We start from the raw sequence: 25,392 nt of genomic DNA on the forward strand, positions 1-25,392 counted from the left end.
TGTGCCCAATTTGGAAGTTCCAAATTCAAGTACATTTTAAATATGAATAAGTGGCAGCTAGGTCAGGGAACCCAGTTTCTTATCCAAAATTGGAATCTAACAGAATTATATTTGAGTATACCGAAAACTTTCCATGGATAAAATTAGAGTGCAGAGGAAAACCATTCTTTTTAAAGTGCAATTATTATTTTTATTTTATATAGTGGTGGTACTGGAAACTGATCTATTATGATACCAAAAACAAAACAAGAAAATCAGGGAAGATTTTGCAAGGTAGAAGAAGTTTGAGTTTAAAAAGCAACAACTACTTACGGTGAACGTTTATTGTTTTTATTAAACCTCTAGAATTATGTATAAGTAATATTTGATGTTACTTGGATTTAATTTTACCTTGCAAAATTTTCAATATTAAGATGCTTAAAATCTCTTTTAAATGGTTGCTTATGATGTTACCATAACAACAAAGAGGTACCCAGAGGGGTATGGTAAGCAGAATGCCAAAGATCTCTCCCGAGAAGTCCCATTACCCAGTTATTCAATCATGCACTTAAGTAGGTACTGCTATGAAGGGACAATGCAAGTGTGATTAAGGTTACTAATCAGTTGACTAGCAAGATTAGCCTGGATTATCCAGTTGGGCCAGTCTAATCATATGTCCTTTAAAAGTAGAAGAGAAACACGTTAGGGGAAGGCAGGGAAATCTAAAGCAAATTCCACACACTGTGGCTGCCTTTGAAGATGTAGATGGGCAGCCTCTAGAAGACCCTAAGCTAACAGCCAGCAGTTAGTGCTCTCCAAGAAAGGAAACTGGGCCCCCAATACAACTACCACATGGAACTAAATTCTGCCAATGAGCCTGGAAGTAGATTCTCCCCTGGAAGGCCTACAGGTACAAGTCCAGGCCTGCTGCTCCCTTTACTTCAGCCTTGTGAAGGCCCTGGGCACAGAAGCCAGGAGAACCATCCTGTGCCAAGCTTCTGACCCACAGAAATGATGAGAAAATAAATGGATATGGTAAGCCACTACATTTGTGGTAATATGTTATGCCCGTAATAGAAAATGAATACAAGGGGTGAAGCAAAAAATAACCAAAAATGAGCACGTAAGAGCCTGCTAAACTCATTTATCTTTATTTAGTGATTTCAGCTAAAGCACAATAAATTACATAGAAACTAAAAATAAAACAAAATAGAAAACAAAACTACCATAACAGAGAACAGGATATGTGTGAAATAATCAAAGGAATTTTTAAAATTTAAAAAAAATGTGGCTAACATAACATTTTATTGCATAATTTCAAGCACTACCTTGAAATTGGAAATTTTGCCATTGTTTCTAAACAATTCAAAAGAAGATGCATAAAGCAAGGATCTGGAGCCCAATATGTGATTATAATTGCCCTGAATATAAGAAGAGAACACTCATCGCAGTCTTCAAGCATGCACCACTCTCACTAAAATATATGAATACGAATAATTTTAGGCTTTTTATTATTGAAGGGACAGTAAGAATAATTACACGGGGAATTCAGCTTACTACAGGAAATAACATTCTATTCGAGACCAGCCTGGGCAACATAGCAAAACCAAATCTCTACTAAAAAATACAAAAATTAACCAGGCGGTGACGAGGGCCTGTGGTCCCAGCTACTGGGGAGGCTGAAGTGGGAGGATCGCTTAAGTCTAGGAGGTGATGGTGGTTGCAGTGAACTGAGATGGCCCCACTGCACTCCGGCCTGGATGACAGAGCAAGACCCTGTTTCACACCAAAAAAAAAGGAAAGAAAAAGAAAAAAAAAGAAATAACATCCTGATAATCACAACTCTCCAGCAATGGTATGGACCGCTTCAAAAAGCAGAAATGTTATAAAAAGATTCCTAGAATCCCATAGAAAAATTGGCCTAAAAAACCTCTATATTCTAACTCCAAAATTCTGATTCCATTTACTTAGTAACACAGGGAATACTGGCATTATCGGAGTACTAGTTAAGTTACTATTATTCTATAGGCCACATTAATTCATTAAGTTTAATATTAGGTATGCAGGACAACTGTCATAGCAACATAATTAGCGTTACAAGTTCCTAAACAGAAATATGCAAAACACTAAAACGAAACTATTTTAAAGGGCAGATAATTATTTTTAATTCTGCAGGATTTCTTTTCAAAAGTGAAGTTTGGTGTAGCCTCTGGTCTGGGGCGGAAGATGAGAATGGGAGGGCGGCCTGACCCCCGCCCTGATGAGGAGGGACCCAGCGCACAACCTGTTCAGGATCTGGAGCCGCACGAACACCTGAGTCTACCCGAATGGTTGGCCCCTTCAAAACAAGATCTGCGGAACGGCTCGGGACACAAGAAATTGCCGGCAACCTGTGATCGCTCATTTTTACCGACAGTGGGCGGCGGGCAGTCGGAAGGAATGCCCATTTCTCCGGTGTTCCTTCCCAGAAGCAAATGCAAGTGTTTGTTTACGCAAGATTTACGTTTCACTCAGGTTTGGGTTGGGTTTGTTTCCTGGAGATTGAGCTGAGTTTCCCTGGTTTTGCTGGAGTGAGGACAAGCTGATCGCTCCGTATTTACCTTTCACTTGGGCCAAATTGGACTAATGCAAATAAACAGGTCTCGCAGGCGCACCCCCGGCAGTCGGCACCCCCTCCCCGCGCTGGGTCGGGCAGCTGGGGCCCGCAGAGGCAGCCGCGCGCCTCCCTGCCCCGCTGCGCAGCCTGCGGGTGCCCGGCCAAGCGCTGGCTTATCTGCGGCTCCCACAGCGCCCCCGCATTCATCAGTTCCTAGAGCAGGGATTCCGAGAAAAAAGAAAGAGCCGGGTTCCCTAGAAACATTAAATTAACACAAGGGATCTGGAAACGAAACAGCAGATGCTTGAAAGCCTTCTCCTTGACGGCTTCCTGCCTTCTTGGAAAATCTTTGCATTAAAATAGCTTGAATTACCCTGCTCGGCCAGATGCTGCTCGGGAACTTCATTTTGGGCTAACATGAAAGCAGAGTTTGACATCTTTTAAAGGATTTTTCTTTTCGAGGTGGTTTGAAGAGCGCCTTTGGGTTGCTGACATTAGCAAGGACCCGTGGCTGGGTTTTTTGCATTGCAAGAGAACTTTCCGTAACAATGGCTAGCAAATCAGATAACAAAGATCATGGCGTGTAGAGGAGACGCGGTAGAGCACAGAATGAGCACTCCTTGGGTTGAGAAACAGAGGTTCCTATCTCTGGGAAGAGCCTAGAAAAAGCTCTTCTAGGGGGCCGGTCGCCTCCTTTTACAGGGGAGAAAATATCTTTTATTTCTAAGCCTACTTATTTTGACCATAGCTATGAGAACTATCTAATGGCATTTCCAGAGAGTCACAAACAAGCAGAAAGGCTTGTGAGTAATATTTTATCAGCCTCTTTGTTCTAAAGCCCATGGTCTAACCTCCACCAACCCTATCTACAAATTAATCAGACCATGTAATTTGTAAATTCAAACCCAGATTAATAACCACACACCTTGAACAGTGGGTCTTCAGCACAGAGTGTATTCCACTTTCATGTCATGTTAACTTTCATATTTAAAGAATTTTGGTAGCTGAGAACAAGACCCAGAGCTTCCTATGAGGTATCAGGATTTTACAGAGGAAATCGCTTTTACTGGAGTAGCGTCTTCTTTGACACTTTTTTTTTCCATGATAACCTTTATGAAAGGAGTCTATAATCCTTAGTCGCTAATTTATATGTGTCAAGCTTTCTAGTAAACTGGACAATAACCTACAGTCCTAAAAGGATTCTATACTTATCCCAAATTTAAGAGCACCAGATGGGGGATAAGTATATTACAACAAGATACTCTAAACAAAAATAAAATTAAATATCCTTGCCTTAGCATGAAAGCAGTAAAACTCATCTTAAAGCAATGCAGTCAGACAAAATCACTGCATCTGTAATAAGGTTGAGTATACAGCTACGGGAGTTAGCAGCCCTAAATATTTCTGTTCTAACGACTCACAAGAGATACACAAAATCTATCATTCCTTCCTGATGTACGAAAAAATAAAAGGCAATTTCATAACACCTTTGGTGCTTTCTAACTTAATAGTTGGCCTTCAGGAAAAGCAAGTACAATTTTTGAGTGTTTATAAGAAAGCAAAGGAAAATGTTGCAAAAAATTACTTGGCTCAAAGGCCACAGAGAAAGCCGGAATCTGCAGGACTCACCAACTACACAGCTGTTTTAAAACTGAAAGTCAAACAGCTTTTAACAGGTATTAAGTATTTTCTACAACAAAATTATCAAATATACATACTTCTTTTTACACTGCAAATAGACATTTTATTTCTATTAGGAAAAAACTATAGTTACACAAACAATAACTAGATTGCTGTAATAAATATAACTATCCACATAATACTAGTCAATGCTGGCTTTTTAAAAAATTACCAGAGCACTTCAAAATGATTCTGAATGATCAAGTGTGACTCCTATATTTTTTAAATAGGCATTGATGTTAAGAATATGGCTTTCACAGAAACATAATCCAATTTATCTGATTTCCATATATCTGATTTCCATATATTAATCATGGCAACAAATAAAAATGATGACAAAAATCACTAAGATAGCTTAAATTTTTTTAAATTAAAAAACAAAACCTAAGTAAACCACATTAAGGAAGATTAACAAATCTGACAATCCTCCTCCAAAACTGTTTTTCGAAAAAAAGTCTTAAGGTCATAGAAAAATGTGGATGGCTTATAATCCTTAAAATTCCTTTTAGTTAATGAGAATCTCATTTTTGGAATTTCTTCAAACTTAACTGAAATGTTAATGAAAAAGAGAAATATTTAGATGTTGAGAAAAAAAGTTGTTCTAATTATTCTGCCTCACTATCTAATTTCAGCTCATCAAAGTTAAATAGCTAGTAAACAACTGGTCTGTTTTGGCAGATTTTTTCCTATTTTAAAATTCATTACTAAACAGATGAGGTTACTACTAGTTAAAATTCTGAATCCAAATGCCATACATGCTGTTGTAAAAACTGTGCAGTTTTAAATATATTTTTACTTCTATGTATTTTTGAATCTTTAGCCAAACTCCTCCAGTAAAGTTTTAGTTTATTATGTTTTCTAAAATAAAAACATTTGTATTTTATGCTATAAAAATCAATAAATGTCTTCTAATGTTAGGTGCTCCAAAATAAATGATTCAAAAGTTTTAATGAAAGCCCTCTTATAATTAAAGAAGGTGATTGGTAATGAGGAAGAAAATGGAAGGCATATTTACAATAAATCAAAAGCAGAATTGTGATTAATGGGCTCCACAATGATTATTAATGTTCTCCCTATAAAATATTGGTCTTTGTATTAATTTAAAAGTACAGACTGGGTTCTTTCCTTTGATAAATGAAAAATGATTTTTTTCCTATTTTAAGATGAGAATGACTATTTTTAAAACAGAAGACTACATCCAAGATCTTTCCCTTGCCCCATTTCAAAATTATGAGTTTTCTTTTTGCCTTTTTGAATTCTTGAAATCCAGTGACATTGTCATAGCTCTGAGAACCAAGAAAATCAAAGCCACTAACTGTAGGAGACAGCCTTGATGCCTTTGATTATATTTTCCTAGAAAAATTTTTATGATATTTAATCTTAATAGCTTTTTTTTTTTTTTTTTTTTTAGGAAATCCTCTAATGCCAATAAGGGAGAATCTAAATCTCAGGAGTTTAGGCAAATTTAGCCCATCAGCATAGCTTGAAAATAGGATAATTTAATAAAACCTCAATAATACATTGGTTTTTAAATAATATGTTATATACTCTCGATATATATATATCCTGCTAAGATTAGTAGGTACCAACGTCATATCTGTATTGGAAATAAGCAGGGTGCACATTTTTAAAAGGAGAAGAGGCTACACTACTACTCCAAGTCTCCTCAACATTTGGATGCAGGAGAGAGATGGAAAGAAAGTTGAGTTCATCCGGGCTGGTGCCCATCCCATGGCACTACACTTCCTCCTATCCCCTGACCACTGCCAAGGTCAGTAGGGATAGGTGGGCTCGTGTCTCTACATAGTCAGATACCTGTGTATTTTGCTGGGAGAAGGGGAAAAATAAATACATAAAAATAAACAAAACTCTCTATTCCTGAACTCCCTGTATCCTTTCAAAGTCACACTTTTTTAATGGAAATTAAAATGATGAAGAAAGAAACCACCAGTAACCTAAATAAGCTTCCCCTTAAAGACACATTTTAACACCAACAAGAAGACTTTCTTCTTTCACTTTCTTCCTTCCTTCCTTTCCTCGTTTCTCTCTCTTTCCTTCTTTCTTTCTCCTTCCCTCTCTCTTTTCTCTTTTTCTTTCCAGCCAGAGTTTGTGACTTACTAATTATTTTTATTCTGTTTGAATCGGGTCCCTGTTATGTTTTGTGATTTTCTGAAATGAAGTTAAGATTTCCATTATTTATGAGAATGAAACAGGAGGTTGACACTTTATGCACAAAAAAGAATAACCAAAGGTTACAATGACATCAGTTTTGGTTTTTATTGAGGGCTGGCGTGTTGCGCAGGGTGTGGGAGGGGGAGGGGGTGAAGCAGGTGTGAGGAATGAGTTTGTTTCTTCCAAGACAGGGCTTTGCTTCAGTCAGTGTTGCTGCAGTCACAATGAAGGGGCCCACTCTGCCAGCTCTTCCGGGTAGACTTCATAACTGAGCGGGCAGGCTCAATTCTCTAGGAAGCCTGACGTTGGCAACTGCACCTCATGGAAGAATTCCACAAAAGGTTAAATCAGGGTGAGATTGTCAACAGGCTTCAAAAAGGCCGAGTTCCAGGGCCCATGCCTGAGGTCTCATGGGCCTCCTTCAGGTCCTCGTCCCCACAGTCTGACACTTTTGGCCCTTCTCTTCTCCAGCTCCCCACCCCATTCTTCAGCCAGCCCTTCCTTTTTCCTCTAACCCTGCAAAAAATGAGCAGCGCTGTTGTTTTGTTCCAACTGACAAAACAGCTAAGAAACAGCAGAACATGACTGCCCTTTGCAAAATGGGCCATGTGATCCTCCTAGCTCAATTCAACACTTCCAGTAAAAATGAATAGAAAGGGAACTGTTTATGAAACTCTCCTGCTTGCCTTCGGAATACTCTCATCCTCTCCCTTCTCAGCCTCCTAAATACCCAAATGAACTTATATAATGAGCTTTATTTTATCACCCTGAAATTCTTCCTCAGTCCAAATTGCTAATGTGGCAGGTTCCAGCTGCCCAAATTCCCTAAACAACATTGCCTGTTCCATAAAAAGCATGCAATTGCAAGCGCAGCAGTCCTGCTCTGGTTCTCAGAACTATAAACTGACTACCCAGCTCCCTGGCCCAGGAAGGCTATGAAACAGGCAACATGGACAATTTAAAGGTGTACAACATCCGAGGTTCCATTTCACCCTCAGGCAGCCCGGAGTGGAAAAGGTAAGGCCACCCTCCATTTTTCTTCTGAGTACTATACTGATTCTCTGGAAACTCTCTCTGTTCCAAAAGAAACCACCCCATCCCGTGGAGAAAAGGTGACACTGAATTTGCACTGCTTTTCCTGGTGGCATTTGTTTGACTAAGAGGGAGCAGAGTTCCATACAACAGACTGCTTTATTTGTGCGATTTGAAAATAACACATACCAGATTAGTTCCCTAGATGCAGATTAGTACAAAGTTTGAATCCTTTCTTTCAAATTAATTAATGTAATCTCAATGTTTATATAATAGACATTGACTTTTATCTGGCACATACAGTATATGACTCTGCCTTTAGCAAAAATACCATTCAAGCTATCTTCAGCAGATGTGAATGCTTTATTTTGATTTTGGGGACTCCAAAGAGAGTCCATAACCTACCTTGGCATTGTCAGATCTCAAAAAAGCCTTCTTCATACTTGCAATATAGTAATATCTAAGTACTTGGACATCCCAGCACAAAATACGTGAGTCCACATCTCCCTGTTTTTCACTATTCCCTCTGCAACCTTGTTCATAGAGCAAACTCTAAAATATTCTTCAATAGGCAGCCTATGCCACCTTCCCTCAACTATCCCAGACCAGTAGTCATCACTGCCTCCTCTGCCCCTTGCACATGTCTCTATGTGGTCTCACCAGACAGTACCATGTTTGCTCATATGTCTGTGTCACCTACTCAACTCAAAGTTCCTTGAGGAACTAATTGTATTTGTATCTCCAATGCCTTGCATATTTTATAGCACATAATAAGTGCTATAAAAGAGAACTAAACTTATGTGGCTATTAAATGACTTACAGTTTTTAACTGGAATGAGCCTAGTACAAGACTCACATAGATGCTGGTGGTTGATCCTAAGTTTCTCATGCTGTCATCTGAAATCATTTGCTCTTGCTCTACATTCAGAGGAGAAATAAAAACTGGTGACACTTCTCTGGCCTCTATATCATAATTAGACCATGGGTAGCAGCTGAGAAACTAGAAAATATTTAGCCTACCCCTAGTCACATCCTAAAAGACATCAATGTGGAGCTCAAGGAACTCAGTGGATTTACCAACATTTAACACACCCTATATCCACCCATTATAACTACTTGAATTGGCATGGATGGCAATAGTAGATTTTATTGTGGAGAACAGAATAAATCTAATAAAAGAAATAACTAGAGGAAAAGTTGGGACTAGCTGAAGTTTTTAAGTAGAGATGGGAAAAACATAAATGATGGTGGTCAGCACAGCAAGTTTTGAACATAAGGACTTTAGAAATCAATGTGGTCGGCTGGGCGTGGTGGCTCACGCCTGTAATCCCAGCACTTTGGGAGGCCGAGGCAGGTGAATCACAAGGTCAGGAGATCAAGACCATCCTGGCTAACACAGTGAAACCTTGTCTCTACTAAAAATATAAAAAATTAGCTGGGTGTGGTGGTAGGCCCCTGTAGTCCCAGCTACTGGGGAGGCTGAGGCAGGAGAATGGCATGAACCCAGGAGGCGGAGCTTGCAATGAGCCTAGATTGAGCCACTGCACTCCAGCCTGGGTGACCAAGCAAGACAGTCTCAAAAAAAAAAAAAAAAGGAAAGAAAGAAAAAGAAAAAAAGAAATCAATGTGATCACTGTTTCTAGTAATAGACTGACCATGGACAAGAATAATAGGTACATTACTCCCCAGTTCCTTTGCAATGTACTATACTGTTATTTAAGCATCCCAGCATCATGCTTGCTTTCTTTTTTTTTTTTTTTTTTGAGGCGGAGTCTCGCTCTGTCGCCCGGACTGGAGTGCAGTGGCCAGATCTCAGCTCACTGCAAGCTCCGCCTCCCGGGTTTACGCCATTCTTCTGCCTCAGCCTCCTGAGTAGCTGGGACTACAGGCGCCCGCCACCTCGCCCGGCTCATTTTTGTATTTTTAGTAGAGACGGGGTTTCACCGTGTTAGCCAGGATGGTCTCGATCTCCTGACCTCGTGATCCGCCCATCTCGGCCTCCCAAAGTGCTGGGATTACAGGCTTGAGCCACCGCGCCCGGCCCATGCTTGCTTTCATAAATACAAGTCTAGCTCAATTGCCACGATTCTGCTTTGAGGCTCTTTTTTAATGATTTATGTGTCATGCTCCCCAAAAGTCTTTCTAAAATTATAGCAAAGGGAAAGAGGCAAAAAAGGGGAGCTTAAATGTTTTGAGGAGCTGTTGGATGTGCCCGGTGATTGCTATGCACTTCTTTCGGAGACAGAGTCTCCCTCTGTCGCCCAGGCTGGAGTGCAGTGGCGTGATCTCGGCTCACTGCAACCTCAGCCTCCAGGGTTCAAGGGATCCTTCCACCTCAGCCCCCTACTAGATGAAAATACAGTCGTGAGCCACCACAACTGGCTTGCTATGCACTTTATATACACCATCTATATCACCCTCCCAACAACTCCACTTGATAGGAATAATTATTCTCATTTTAAATCAGTTTTAACCTAGGTCTCTCTGGTTCTAGATCTAGTATTTTTTCTATAAATAATACTGTCCCAATTTCTTTTGGTTTTCTTTTCGTAGAGATGGGGTCTCACTTTGTCACCTAGGCTGGTCTCAAACTCTTGGATTCAAGCAGTCTTCTCACATTGGTCTCCCAAAGTGCTGAGAGTACAGGCATGAGCCACTGTACCTGACTGACTGTTCCTATTTCTAGTATCAGCATGAAGAACACGAGAAAGTCAGCTTCAAAGGTAAAAGGTGTATCATTCATTCATTCAACATTTATTCCACAGCTATTATGAACCAGGCACTATAGTCTCTTTGAGGATATAAACATAAATAAGTTCTGGGACTTGACTTCAACTTGCTCACAGTCTAATGGAAAAGAGACATAAAAACAAATAACTTGGTTTATTCTATTTTCCCTAGGCTCTGTATTTGGGTCACCACCCCTTGTCACTTTTTGCTGCCACTTTACCAACTTTCCGTATCTTAATAGTTACTTTCTCTTATTTACACATTAGTAAAACACAAGAAACCTGCGCCATTTTGTAAGCTGCCTACATTGCTAAAATCACATCCTAGAGGGAAGTGAGATGGAATAAACCATAAGCATTTGAACTCGCTTGTGCCGCTCTGGGTTTCCATGCTGCCACAGTGTTTGTTCATTCATTTATTTGCATATTTTGGAGGGGCTACAGGAGGCCCAGTGCTAGCCAAGGAATCAGTGGTGAAAATGACATAACTAGCGTTCTGCCCCCATGGAGCTTACCCTCTAACCTTCACAGGAAGGGGAGGCAGGCAGTCAACAAAATCCTGGATTGTGATAGGTGAGTCATGAAGGAAAACCACAGCGTGCCATGAGAAAGCACATATGGTACAGGGACCTGATCTTGGCAGGGGGACGAGAAAGGCCTCCCCTAGGAAGTGGCATGAAAGCTGAGATCTGTGAGTTGAGTGGCTTGGTGAAGATAGGGGGAAGAGGGACAAAAAGGGAAACAGAGAGGATTCCAAGCTGAGGGAACAGTGCATGCAAAGGGCTGAAGCTGGAAGGAACACAATGCCTCTGAGGTCAGGAAAGAAGGCTAGCGTTTGCAGAAGACAGGCAATACGAGGGACAGGGCCCAGACACAGAGCTATGAAGGAGGCACTGGCCCAATGATGCAGTGGGTTTCAGATCTCATTCTAGGAGCAGTGGGAACATATTGAAAGGTTAAAGCAGCTCAGTTGAGTGCATTTAATGTTCTTTAAAATTCCCTTGGCTACCTGTGATTAAAGTATTAAGAAAAACACAGTGTAAAAATATGTTTCATTGATGAAAAACTTGTTTAGGATACAAAAAGTGGTATATATAAAAGAGTTCTAAATAAAAAATAATGGATTTTATTCATTGCACTGTTATCCTGGGTAGGTTATTTAATCTCAAAATATTTTTGTTTCCTCATCTAGCAAATGAAAATACTAAAAAATTCAAAATTCACATACTTGTTTTAAAAAGCAAATGAAATAACACACTTGAAAATGCTTTGAATCTCTAAAATGTAAGCTCCTTGAGGGAAGGGACTTTGACTGTTTTGTTCACTACTATATCTAGGACCTAGAAGATGGATGGATGGATGGATGGATGGATAGATGGGTGGATGGATGGATGGATGGGATGGATGGACTGATGAACAGATGGATGGCTGGATATAAGAAAGTGAGGGAAGAAGAGATGAAGGGAAAAAAGAAAGGAAAGGAAGGAGGGAGGAAGGGAAAAAAGCATTTTAATATGTGCCACATTTAATATGTGCCAGGCAGGTGGCTCATGGCTGTACTCGGAGCACATTGAGAGGCTGAGGTGGACAGACGGCCTGAGCCCAGGAGTTTGAGACCAGCCTAGGCAACATGGCGAAACCCTGTCTCTACAAAAAATATAAAAAATTAGCAGGGTGTGGTAGTGCATGCCTATAGTCACAGCTCCTCAGGAGGCTGCAGTGTAGGATCGATTGAGCCTGGGAGGTTGAGACTCCAGGAGGCCTTAACCACCACTGCAGTCTAGCCTGGGTAACAGAGTGAGACCCTGTCTCAAAAAGAAAAAAAAAGAAAAAAAAAAAGGATAGATGAATGGATGAATAAATCACATCAAGCACCATACTGTGCAAATATGAAGCAAGACATACAGCATGTAGCAGTCCACCTGAGCAGGCAGCCTCCCAGGAACTCGATGTCACAGCGTCACCAATGCTTGCCAAGCAGCCAGGCCTTCCTTCAGTGCTGGTACGCTGGGCACCTCCAGCAGCTATTTCAGATGGCTGGGTGATGGGGGCAAGCATAGCGTCAGAGGCCCATGACATCACCTCTTCAATGTTGCTGGTGAGAGGGGTGATTGTGAGAAATGAAACACTGCCTTTTCCTGCTTCTTCTTCCTCATACGCTAATCTCTGACACCCCAAAGCCAAGCCCTAAGTACACATCCTTCTCCACTCATATAATCCCTACCTACAGATTCTTATTCTTTGTTTACCAAATGTAGTATTATAATACATTTTTATATAACTTATTAACACTTTTCTTACATTGCACAGTCTTAGCTATGTGTATGCAATTCCTTAAAGAATTACAACTAAAGATAAAAAAGAGAAAAGGAAAAATATTAAAAACCTTAAGATGTTCTTTGATATTTATTAGCTTTATAACAATAATGATAGTAACCATTTGTTGAATACTGACTTTCCTCCAGGCATAGAGTTTGACACTTAGCCTATATCACTTCAAATCCTTACAACCTCTAACAAGGTCAGCATTATGACTCCATTTCTTGGGGAAGAAAATTGAGGCGCAGAGCAGAATGATCTGCCCAAGGTTACGAGGTTGTTAAGGGCAGAACCAGTGTTCAAATCTGGGTCTATTAGACAACACAGTGTGCATTCTTTTCATTACATTACATATTATTACAAAAATCTTCGAAAAGAAATCAGACTACTTATGATAAAAAGAGCAACCACTTACTGAACATTCAATACGTGCCAGGCACTGTTATGCTCTTGACAAAAATTATTTCATTTAATCCTCTCAACAACTCTGTCAGGTCTGTACTTTTGAAGTGAAGAAACTAAAGCTTAGAGAGACTAGAGTGACTTGCCAAAGCTCAAAAAATGACTAAGTGGTAGAGCCTGGATTTTAACCCAGGTCTGTCTGACTCTAAAATGCACCCTCTTAAACTGCTACACAAGAGTTCCACTATTCAAATACCATCAGTATAACTTGCATGCCTTCAAAGGAGAATGTCAAAACAGAAGAACAGGGTCAACAAACCATTTTAAAGATAATTCAAAATAACTACTGCATTAAGACACCATCTCTAAGAGCCCATTACTAACCATTTTCTCTGAGATGTCGCCTTGTTCTGTTGTCCCAAATGGCCTTTAGAGCGATCTGCAACCAGTGTTTTCAATACAAGTGTTTTCCTTTTATATTTGGTAAGTAATTTGAAAATCTGTTTCTAAAACTACCAGTTCAATCAAATGGAACTCATAACTCTGCATCCAAATCTTTAGAGGTGCTATGAAAATGCACATTAAAGTTACTTAGTCCACAATTCTTATTAAATAATGTTCTTTGATGGTCAGGATAATGTTCAAAGTCACTGTGCAAATTGCTCATGTCATATAAAATACTAGATTTCACTGGTTTTTGTTTTGTTTTGTCTTTCTTGTTTTTTGCTTTTTTTTTTTGAGATGGAATTTCACTCTTGTCGCCCAGGCTGGAGTGCAATGGCGCAATCTCGGCTCACCACAACCTCCGCTTCCTGGGTTCAAGTGACTCTCCTGACTCAGCCTCCTGAGTAGCTGGGATTACAGGCACCCATCACCACGCCCGGCTAGTTTTATATTTTTAGTAGAGATGGGATTTCTCCATGTTGGTCAGTCTGGTCTCGAACTCCCGACCTCAGGTGATCTGTCCGCCTCGGCCTCCCAAAGTGCTGGGATTACAGGCGTGAGCCACTGTGCCCGGCCAGATTTCACTGTTTCATAATAAATTTTGAAGGTTATATCAAGCATTTTAAGATATGCCCAACATGATTGTCTCCCTATCAGAAATAATTCTTTTCTAAACCAGAAGAATCCTCAGGTAGGTCTCCTTAGGTATATTTGTTAAGCTATATAGCTATATTTGTTAAGCAATCTTATAGCTATATTTGTTAAGCCAAATTTTTAAAACTTCATTTGTAATTAAGAAGGTGTTCGCCTTCTTGATCTACTGATTGGGCAAAGAGGACTTCCTTGTATCTATGGAGAAGTATACTCACATAACTTTCACACTGATTGGATGTATAAACCAAGTCGCTGGCAAAGTATTACTTTAAACACAGTCAGTGAAATAGAAGTCTAGAAATTCTTGGAGTAACATGTGGGAAATAATGTATGTGTGGACGTATGCCTGTGTCAACTTTCAAAAAGTAAAATATAAGTACAGAAAGTACCTACATACTCCCTAACAAAAGCAAATATACAGACCTGGATGAACATCCCCAAATTCTGTGCTTAATCTTCAAGTTGAGATGTTCTATCAGTCTGAGAAAATTATAGTATGTATTTTTAAATACCTTTTTCAACTGGAGTCTATGTATACAGCAAAAATAAACCAATAAATACTGCAGGAAAATATGAAGAAAAAAATAAAACACTAATAATTATACCACTGTCAATACTGTGTTTCACAGCCTCCCCAGACTTTTTTCTTGGCATATGTGTATATGACTTGGAGTTTTTCAAATATACAGTTGCACCACAAAACTGTTTTGCAACATGCTTTGTTTTATTTTGTTTTATTTTTCCATCCAATAGTAAATGAGAGTCAGCCGGGTGCAGTGGCTCACACCTATAATACCAGCACTTTGGGAGGCCAAGGCAGGTGGATCAGTTGAGAGGTCAGGAGCTCGAGACCAGCCTGGTCAACATGGTGAAACCCCGTCTCTACTAAAAACATAAAAATTAGCTGGGTGTAATTCAAGCTACTTGGGAAGCTGAGGTGGGAGAATCGCTTGAACCCGGGAGGCAGAGGTTGCAGTGAGTCGAGATTGTGCCACTGCACTCCAGCCAGAGTGACAGGGCGAAGCTCCATTTAGGAAAAAAAAAAAAGTAAATGAGGGTCAGTGTTTAAATAATAAATATAGCTCTACAACTTCAATTCTCTACCGATCTTTCACTGATGGACAAGTTTCTTTCTCTTTGCTTTCATAAATAACACTGAAACGAACACCATTTACATATAAGCACTTATCAAACTAGTCCTTTCAGACAAATTCTTAGAAGTAGAAAGACTGTATCAAAGGATGTAGCTTTCAATACATTTTGCCAAAGTGCCTTCCAGAAAACTCATGGCAGTTGACACTACCACCAGCAATATATGAGAGTGCAGGCTTCACACTCTGATCTTCCCTGGCTATGAATATTCCTTTTCAACTGTTGCCAATCTGATAGGCAAAACAAACGGTAACTTCTGGTTGCTTTCAATGAATTTTCTTTTTGTACAAATACTGATATATAGGAGCAGTAGATCAGTGTTATACTGAAGAGCAAGAGTTTCAGAGGCAGACAGCCCTGGGCTGCAACAGTTCTGCTAAATGTTATGATCTAGGATAAGCTGCTTTAGCTCCCTAAATTGGACTGTCCTCATAGAACAACGTAAATAATTGCACCTGTCTCATAGTGTTTTCTTAAGCAAGATATGATATTAGCCTAGTATTTGGCAAACGATAAACAGTAAATGGTAGCTGCTAGTAGTAGTGATAGTGATATAGTAGTAGTAAATAATTTGGCGGCCATTTGTATTTCTTCTCTTGCAAATTATTTTTTCCTATCTTTGGTCTGATTTTGTCATAGAGAATGCATCTCTTATTTATTAATCTGTAAGAGCTCTCTATAAACTATGGGCAATAACTCTTTGGCCACTATATATGTAGCCAACATTTTCTCCACATTGACATTAGTGTTTAATTTTATCCTTTTTTTTCCCTCTAAATGACTAGTATGTAATCCCAACACCTTTTATAAGTCTTCTCATCATTGACTTGATGTGCCACCCTGACATTAAAAAGTTGATAATTCCTAACCTGAAATTCTGAACTCATAAAGCTCTGAAAACAGAGTCTTTTGTTTTTTGCAGTTTGGTGCTTAAATTCATTTGGTGGTAAAAATTTACCTGAGCTAATATGAGGCTATTTCTGGTTTTTATCATCCCATTTAGTGTCCGTATTAATCTGTTCTGCTGTGGAAATTTACATGAATTTGATTAAGAGACACTGCTAAAAACCCTAAATTTTGAAATATAACTGGCCCCAAACATTTCAGATAAAGGATTGTGAACCTGTACTAGGTTTCCATGTATGCTCAAGCCTGCTTCTAGAATTCCTGTTGTAGCTATGCTCTTATTTTCTTTTTTTCCATTAATGCAATAAATTACATTGATTTTCAAATGCTAAACCAATCTTGCACTTCCAGGATAAACCCCATTTGGTAATGATATATTATCCTTTTTCTGTTTTGCTGGATTCCATTTGTTAATATATTGTTAATGATTTTTGCATCCATGCTTCAGGCTACAATTTTTTCTTACAGCGCTTGGTCAAGTTTTGGTATCCAGATTATACTGGCTTCCAATTTCTTAGTTTGTCTACCATTTTGTTTATATTTACTATATTTTATGTTTTAATACTTGATGAGATAAAATTTCCCCCTCTTTTTCATTCTTCACTAGTCTCAAGCAATGTTTTTCTGAACTTTACTGTATTTTATCAAATTCCATAGAATAAAAATAATGTTACAGCTTATGCTGGAATTCTATTAAATTTTAGGTTAATGTGGACAAAAAGTGATATTGACATATTTACTACGTTGACTCTTCTCACCAATGAACATGTTTCTCTGTTTATTCAAGTGTTCTTTTATGTGCCTTAGTTAAGTTTGGAAGTGTTCTTCATAAAGGTCTTGCCCAATTTCTGTTAAGTTTATTCCTAAGTATTTTATAATCACTCTGATCATTTCAACTCTACTCATGGCTGTGCTACCATATTTCATTAGTTCTGATTACCAGTTATAGACAGCTGCTATAATATTTTCCTTGGAAGGGTGGAGTGCCTTGTGGAAGAAAGGAGCCAAACATCACTGCTTCATTTATTTAACAAACATGTGTTGAACACGTAATATGTACCCGGCACTGAGAATTCAAAGAGTGATAAGACAATATCCCTGTCCTCAAGGGTTCACAGTCCAGAGGACAGATAAACAAGTAGCATATAGTAACACGCAAGTTCTGTATTAGAGGAGAGGACAGGAGAAAAACACAGTCTACCTCCAGAAGTAGAGAGTATTGTCAGGAAAAACTTCTATAGAGCCGACTCTTGGGGTGGGTCCTACTTCCCCCTTGAACAGGTGTGGTGATGAGGAGACACATCCAGAAACTGCATTAAGTCCTTGCAGACTTAAGAATGTCATCAATACAGAGCTGAGTGCACCCTGCCTTCCATGTCAGAGCATGGCAGCAAATTCCTTTGGCTTGCTGGCCTCTCCATGGCTCAGCTCTCCTGGTTACCTGTCACTGAACTGGGCGCTGAGCACTGTGGGTCACCGAGCCACATTTCCCTTACCTGTCTCTGCTCATATAACTTCAGGAAAAGGAGGTCAGTGTCCAGTTGAGTCATTACAGCTTCAGTTGCTAACTGGCCTGGCTCTAGACTCCTCAACGCCCATAAAGTGCTATCACTTATTACTACACAGGAACATCATGTTCTGGGAGAAAATGGTTCTATTTCATGCCTAAAATGAAAACTGATCTGCTGTGTGACTCCTGGATAGTGACAGGTTCTGTCCCAAATAAGCAGACCTAATGAAGCTCTCAGAGATTCCCAGCTTGGATGAACTATTTACTCCTCATGAGCTCAATATTAACTGTGGAGTCATCCTGCAACTACAGAGCCCTTTGCAGAGTGATCACAGGAAGCCAGGCATGGAGGAAGAAGGCGAGAATAAGCAGTCACTTGTGTTATTACTGAAGAGACCACAGGGATCTGTCCAATTATTCAAATGCACATCTGGAAAAAATTCACCTGTCTTGAACTCAGTTTGCTCAACAGCAAAACAAGCAAAAGCACCACAAAATGCTCAATCAGGGCGATGTTTTCAATTGTGGAGGCTGAACGTCTTCCCACCTGAGCATCATAAATAAGGCAAATTGCATAACAGGATAATAAGAGTTGTTGCTGAAAGATGCAATCACAAAATAAAAGGACCTTTCGAAACCTGAGTATAGATGGTAATTATCCAGGAATGGAATATAAACAGGAGCAATTTCAAGGTTCCTGCTTCGTCATGTTATCATGAAACTGAGACAGCCAAATGCCAAAGAGGGTTCTTTCAGTTACAAGAGACCTTCCTATGTCTTTGACAACAGTGCTATTCCCTTCTGTTAACTAGATTGCTGTAGTACACCATTTTGTGTATCAGTCTAATCTCAAACGCCACAATTCAAAAAGTTGCCACTTTCCTGCTACCAAAACCAGAATTCTACCTGGTAAGCTACACAGCGGGGAAAAAAAAAAACGAAGAAAAAAGTAATAAATTGTGGTTATTGATACTTCAGTGTTATTATTGTATTTATAAATAAATACAATGTATGTATGTATGTATCTGAATAAGATTCTTTCCTGATAAAGAGATGCACCCCTCCAACTAGAGTACTAGTAAAGCTTCCTTCTCTAATGTAAAAAGCAAGACCTGAGATAGATAAAATAGGTAAATATAAAAATACATTTATAGCCCCAAATAAATACATGCTCTCAAATAAACAGACCTAACAAAGTTGAGGGAGTCATTTAAAAACTAAACGATTGGCCAGGTGCTGTGGCTTACGCCTGTAATCCCAGCACTTTGGGAGGCCAGGAGGTCAGAAGTTCGAGGCCAGCCTGGCCCATATGGTGAAACCCCATCTCTAATCAAAATACAAAAATTAGCTGGGCATGGTGGTGGGTGCCTGTAATCCCAGCTACTTGGCAAGCTGAGACAGGAGAATCGCTTGAACCCGGGTGACAGAAGTTGCAGTAAGTAGAGATCACACCATTGCACTCTAGCCTGGGTGACAAAAATGAAACTCCATCTCAAAAAACTAAACTATTTACTCTTCACTCGTTCATGAACATTAATTCGCCACAGAAACAATTAGAGCCACAGACTTTGCAAGCATTCAGGTTAATTCAGTAGAAAAATCACGGGTCTTGAAGTCAGCCCTGGGTTTGAATACAGCCCCACAATGTACTAGCTTTGAGACCTTAGAAAAGTTCATCTGTCTGAGCTTCCTTATCTGCAAAATGGGGAAAATACCTACATTACAGACAGGGGGTTTTGAGGACTAAGAGAAAAAGGTATATATAAACCCCAACAATGAATGGTACAGACAGGCGCTCTATACCCACCTACTTTCCTATTCAAATTCTCTACACACTAAATGGTAAAATAAATCTCCTCAGCTTCTCAACCTACAATGAACCCTTACTGTTTAATATAGCAAATCCTTTCCATTAACAGTGCACCAAATTTTGCATTACAATACTCCACAAGTCAAATTCTCCGCTTCAGCAAAATCTGAATCTCTTATATATTCTCAGCTTATTTTCATGCTCTTACCAATATCATCACACCACCACCACCAATAGCATTTCCCAAAGTAGTTCACAAAGGAATTGGGGTGACAGGAGTAGGGCAGGATTGGGTGGAATGAGGGCCTTTCAAGTCAATAAAGATAGTAATAGCATTTGGTTCAATTTCTATGTTTTAAAACATTCTTTTCTTCAACACAGAACAGTGTGAGAACATGCAACTGCATATCTAGGGAGTATATGCAGTAGTTGGTGACAATTGGGAAACAGAACTCAGCTAAACACTGCTAGTAGTCATGGTGGTTTAAAATTGCTTTATTCTTAAGACATATATTGTTCCACTGATACCCATGTTGGACCACTGGTTAAAAAGGAAAAGCAAAGGGAATATTGGGAGTGAAAGATAATTAACAGGGAGATGAACATAAAAAATAGTAAGTCTGGGCCAGGTGTGGTAGCTCATGCCTGTAATCCCAGCACTTTGGGAGGCTGAGGTGGGCGGATCACAAGGTCAGGAGATGGAGACCATCCTGGCTAACACGATGAAACCCCATCTCTACTAAAAATACAAAAAATTAGCCGGGTGGGGTGGCAGGCACCTGTAGTCCCAGCTACTTGGGAGGCTGAGGCAGGAGAAAGGCGTGAACCCGGGAGGCAGAGCCTGCAGTGAGCGGAGATCGCAACACTGCACTCCATCCTGGGCGACAGAGTGAGGCTCTGTCTCAAAATAATAATAATAATAATAATGTCTGTTCTTTACAGATACATGTCACATTCTTCTGCTCAAAATTTCTTTGCAGCAAAATAAAACATCTAAAACTATGCTAAAAAATGCAAGACAATAACAATTATATCCAATGTGCCTTATCGTTTACTGGCAATACATATTATCTACATTGTGTTTTTGCATAACAAACCGCACCCTGAAAGAGAAGTATTAACTACCTGACTTTTTCCAAAGGCAAAAAATGAAAGGTCAAGAGGCTTCTGGTTTCCAGTTCTGTATTTAAGGAGCTGAAAAGTCACCACTCCATCCTAACAAGTAAAAAGGCTGAACAAACTGAAAAATCAACAAGTCTTCTTAGTTTTGTAAGAAAAGTGAGATCACAGGGTAAACTGATGCCTCTGAAATTGAAGCACAGACAGGGAGATACAGAGAATCCCAACATACTGGAGCAGAAACTTTTGTTTTTGTTTTTGTTTGAGACAGGGTTTGGCTCTGAGGCCCAGGCTGGAATGCAGTGGCACGATCAGGGCTCTCTGCAGCCTTGACCTCCTAGGTTGAAGGGATCCTCTTGCCTCAGCCTCCCAAGTAGCTGGGACTACAGGCATGCACCAAACACCCAGATAGTTTTTGTATTTTTAGGAGAGACCGGGTTTCTCTATGTTGTCCAGGCTGGCCTCGAACTCCTGAGCTCAAACAATCTGCCCACCTTGGCCTCCCAAGGTAAGTGCTGGGATTACAAGTGTGAGCCACTGCACCTGGCCTGGAGCAGAAACTTCCCCAAGAAAAATCCCTTTCCAACAGCAGGAGGAGGAAAAGGAACCGTTCTGAAATATGCCAGAGGACTGGGGTCTTCCTAACAAGGCCTGTCCTCAGGAGAAGCTGTCTAACCAGAGCCTCATCTGACAGTGGATTTTACCAGAGCCTAACTGGCCTGGAGGGAAAAGAAATTCTCAGCTCTAGCCCACTCAAGCCTTCCATGCGATGAACAGAAATACATAATTCCAACCGAGTCTAGTGACTCTGTCCCCCTTAAAAGGAAATAAAACCTGAGAAACACTGTGAAGTTCACAGTCCAGAGGCACAGGCTTACTCAAAGACTGAGACCTACTCACAGGACAAGAGAACACTTCCGTATTCACCAGACAGTTTCATCTTTCCCACCGCCCAGCAAAGCCGATGCACTGAGAACAGCAGGTTTTTGCAATAGAGAAAGAGTTTAATAAACCCAGAGGCAGCTAAACAAGAGGACAGGAGCTTACTATTACTCAAATCAGCTTTTCCAAAAATCCAGAGGCTATGGTTCTTTAAGGATAATTTGGCAGGCAGCAGGGTAGGGAATAGGGAATGCTGATTGGTTGGGTTGAAATCATAGGGAGTCGAAGTTTATGTTCTTGTTCTGAGTTAGTTCCTGGGTGGGGGCCAAAAGACCAGATAAGCCAGTTCACCAGTCTGGGTGGCACCAGCTGGTTGGTTCATCAGAATGCAGGGTCAGAAAAATGCCTCAAACACCAATCTTAAGGTTTTTGCTTTTTTTTTTTTTTTTTGAGACGGAGTCTCGCTGTCTCACCGTCACCTGGGCTGGAGTGCAGTGGCACAACGCAATCTCAGTTCACTGCAAACTCCGTCTCCTGGGTTCACGCCCTTCTCCTGCCTCAGCCTCCTGAGTAGCTGGGACTACAGGTGCCCGCCACCATGCCCAACTAATTTTTTTTTGTATTTTTAGTAGAGACGGGGTTTCACCATGTTGGCCAGGATGGTCTCGATCTTCTGACCTCGTCATCCGCCCACCTCGGCCTCCCAAAGTACTGGGATTACAGGAATGAGCCATCGCGCCCAGCCCAATCTTAGGTTTTACAATAGTGATGTTATCTATAGGAGCAACTGGGAAGTTTAGGAATCTTGTGGCCTCTGGCTACATGACTCCTAAGCCAGAATTTCTAATCTTGTGGCTAATTTTTTTAGTTTTACAAAGGTGGTCTAATCCCTAAGCAAAGAGGGGGTTTGGCTCAGGAAGGAGCTGTTATCATCTTTGTTTCAGAATTAAACTATAAAGTAAATTCTTCCCATATTTTGCTCGGCCTATGCCCAGGAATGAATAGGAATGGCTTGGAGGTGAGAAGCAACATGGAGTCAGTTAGGTTAGATTTCTTTCACTACCATGATTTTCCTATGTCAGAGTTTTCTCACTGTCATAATTTTTGCAAAGATGGTTTCACTTCCTCTCTTCCCACACTTCTATCACTACATTACTAAAGGCCTACTTAAGAGTGATCCCTTTACCCCATATTCATGCCCAACTATCAAGAAAAAATTACAAGGCATACTAAAAGGCAAAACAACACAGTTTGAAGAGACAGACCAAGCATCAGGAAAAGATGTGACAAGGATGATGGAATTATCAGATAGGGAATTTAAAACAACTATGGTTAATTTGTTAAGGGCTCTAATAGACAGTAAACATGCAAGGACACATAGGCAATGCAACCAAAGAGATAGATAGGCAATGCAACCAAAGAGATAGATAGGCAATGTAACCAAAGAGACAGAAATCCTAAGGAAAAAAAATATATATATTAAGGATCAAAAACATTGTAACAGAAATGAAGAATGCCTTTGGTGGGCTTATTACTAGACTGGACACAGCTAAGGAGAGAGTATCTGAGCTTAAGGATGTATCAATAGAAACCTCCAAAACTGATGAGCAAAGAGAACAAAGACTGAAAAACAGAATATCCAAGAACTGTGAGACAAGTATACAAGGTTTAACATATGTATAGTGGAAATAATAGATGGAGAAAAAGAGAGAAAGAAACAGAAAAAATATACAAAACAATACAGGCTGAGAATTGCCCCCAAATTAATGCCAGACACCAAACCACAGATCCAGGAAGCTTAGAAAATACTAAGCAGGATAAATGCCAACAAAAACTACACCTATGCTATCATTTTCAAACTACAAAAAGTAAAAGATAAAGAAAAATTCCTGAAAGAAACCAGAGAAAAAAAGTAAATTGGCTATAGAGAAGCAAAGATAAAAATTATATCCACCTTCTCAGAAATCACATAATCAAGAAGAAAGTGGAGTGAACTATTTAGTGTGGAGAGGAAAAGAAAACACTCACCAACTTAGAATTCTTGTACCTTGTGAAACTATCCTTCAAAATTGATGGCGAAATAATGACCTTCGCAGACTAACAAAAACTGACAGAGTTTGTTGGCAGTAGACCTGCCTTGCAAGAAATGTTAAAAGTTATTTTGAGAGAAGGAAAATAATATTAGGTCAGAAATAAGATCTACATAAACAAAAAAAAGAGCATCAAGGAGGAGTAAAGTGGAGGTAAAATAAAAATGTTTATTTTTATTTTTCTTAATTGATCTAACAGATCAAAGTTTGTTCAAAATAATAATGGCAACAATGCATTTGGTTATGTATGCTTATGTGTCTAGTCCCTTATTATCCATGGGGGATTGACTTCAGGACCCCACCCCAGCAGATACCAAAATCCATGAATGCCCAAGTCCCTTATATAAAATGGTGCATCATTTGCTTTTAATCTACATACATCATCTTATACACTTTAAATCATCTCTAGATTACTTATAATACCCAATACTATGCAAATAGTTGTTATACTCTATTGTTTAGAAAACAATGACAAGAGAAAAACATCTGTACGTGTGCAGTACAGATGCAGCTATCCATTCTTTTTCAAATATTCTGATCCACAGTTGGTTGACTCCATGAAGGCAGACCCATATATATGGAGGGCTGACTGTGTGTGTGTATGTATACATGTGTGTGTGTTTGTGTATGTGCATACACATTTAGTTATATATGCCTATGTATAAGTAAAATGAATGACAGCACAAGAGACAGGAGGGAGAAATTAGGAATATTTCATTATTATAAAGTACTCACACTACCCATGAAGTGGTACAGAGTTATTTGAAATTGGTCTTGGATGAGTTGTAAATGTATACAGCAAACTTCTAGGGAAACCACTTTTAAAAAGTTTAAAAAAACAAAAACAAAAAAAAGAGCATGGTGGCTCACACCTGTTAATCCCAGCACTTTGGGAGGCCAAGAGGGGAAGATTGTTTGAGCCCATGAGTTTGAGACTAGCCTGGGCAACACAGTTAAGACTTCATTTCTACAAATAATTTTTTAAAAGAAATGTACTTGATATGTTACAAAAGAGAAAATGGAATAATGTAAAATTATTTAATACTAAATATTAAACCACAAAAGGCAAAAAAGTGTGGAAGATAAAAATAGAAACAAAACACAAGGGCAACAAATAGAACACAATAACAAATATGGTAGGTATTCATCCAACTATATACTCAACTAACAATCACCTCAAATGCCAATGGTCTAAACGCACTAAATAAAAAACAGAAATTGTCAAAGTAGATCAAAAAACAAAACCCAACCATATGTGGTCTACAGAAAGTCCACTTTAAATATAAATACATACATAGATTTAAATGGTTGAAGAAAGCTATACCACACTAACAATAATCAAAAGAAAGTGGGAGTAGCTACAGTAATTTCAGACATAGCAGACTACAGAGAAAGAATGGTTGTCAGAGATAGAGTCATTACAAAATGATAAAGGGGTCAATATTCCAAGAATACATAACAATCCTTAATGTGTATGTGCCTAACAACAGAGCATTAAAATACATGAGGTAAAACTGACAGAACTGCAAGAAAAAAGGGGTGAATCCACTATTACATTTAGAGTCTTAGCATCCCTCAGAAATAGGCATATATAGCAGGCAAAAAATCAGGAAGGACATAAACTCAACATCAATCAATTGTATGTAAATGACATCTATAGACTAGTCCATCAAACAACAGCAGATTATACATTCTTCTCAAGCTCATATGGACTATTCACAATGATAGACCACACTATAGGCTGTAAAACACACTCATTATAATAACTTTAAAAGCATAGAAACCATATAAAATCTGCTGTCAGATCACAATGGATTTAAATAAGAAATTAATAACAGAAACATAGCTGGAAAATTCCAAAGTACTTGGAGATAAAACAATACACTTCTAAATAACATACAGGTGAAAGAATTCTG

The 25,392-nt window shown here is 39.4% G+C and overlaps 1 protein-coding gene and 1 long non-coding RNA gene across 13 annotated transcripts in view; one reads left to right on the forward strand and one right to left on the reverse strand.

Annotated features, from left to right (window-relative positions):
- The window catches only part of CRADD (CASP2 and RIPK1 domain containing adaptor with death domain), a 180,926-nt gene that overhangs the window by 109,264 nt on the left and 46,270 nt on the right, over nt 1-25,392 (reverse strand). Inside the window, exons 3-4 of one of the 12 annotated variants that reach the window (XM_033221067.1) lie at nt 8,316-8,377; nt 5,644-6,739 (exon numbers count right to left, since the gene is read on the reverse strand). The exons of 6 other annotated variants lie outside the window; for them this stretch is intronic. In XM_033221067.1, the coding sequence (XP_033076958.1) occupies nt 6,710-6,739; nt 8,316-8,377 (92 nt within the window). In that variant the 3' untranslated portion in view covers nt 5,644-6,709. Of the gene's footprint in view, nt 1-5,643; nt 6,746-8,279; nt 8,378-12,089; nt 12,284-25,392 lie in introns of those variants that run through there. 5 more of the 12 variants (XM_033221066.1, XM_033221065.1, XM_033221070.1 and 2 more) reach the window with 5 other exon arrangements.
- Nucleotides 7,320-25,392, forward strand: part of LOC117089621 — a 30,347-nt gene continuing 12,274 nt past the window's right edge. Inside the window, exons 1-2 of the long non-coding RNA XR_004439679.1 lie at nt 7,320-7,444; nt 10,013-10,182. This is a non-coding gene — a long non-coding RNA (uncharacterized LOC117089621). The remainder of the gene's footprint in view (nt 7,445-10,012; nt 10,183-25,392) is intronic.

The sequence above is a fragment of the Trachypithecus francoisi genome, unplaced genomic scaffold, assembly GCF_009764315.1.
Source record: "Trachypithecus francoisi isolate TF-2019V2 unplaced genomic scaffold, Tfra_2.0 Lachesis_group11, whole genome shotgun sequence".
NCBI classification, from domain to species: domain Eukaryota; kingdom Metazoa; phylum Chordata; class Mammalia; order Primates; family Cercopithecidae; genus Trachypithecus; species Trachypithecus francoisi.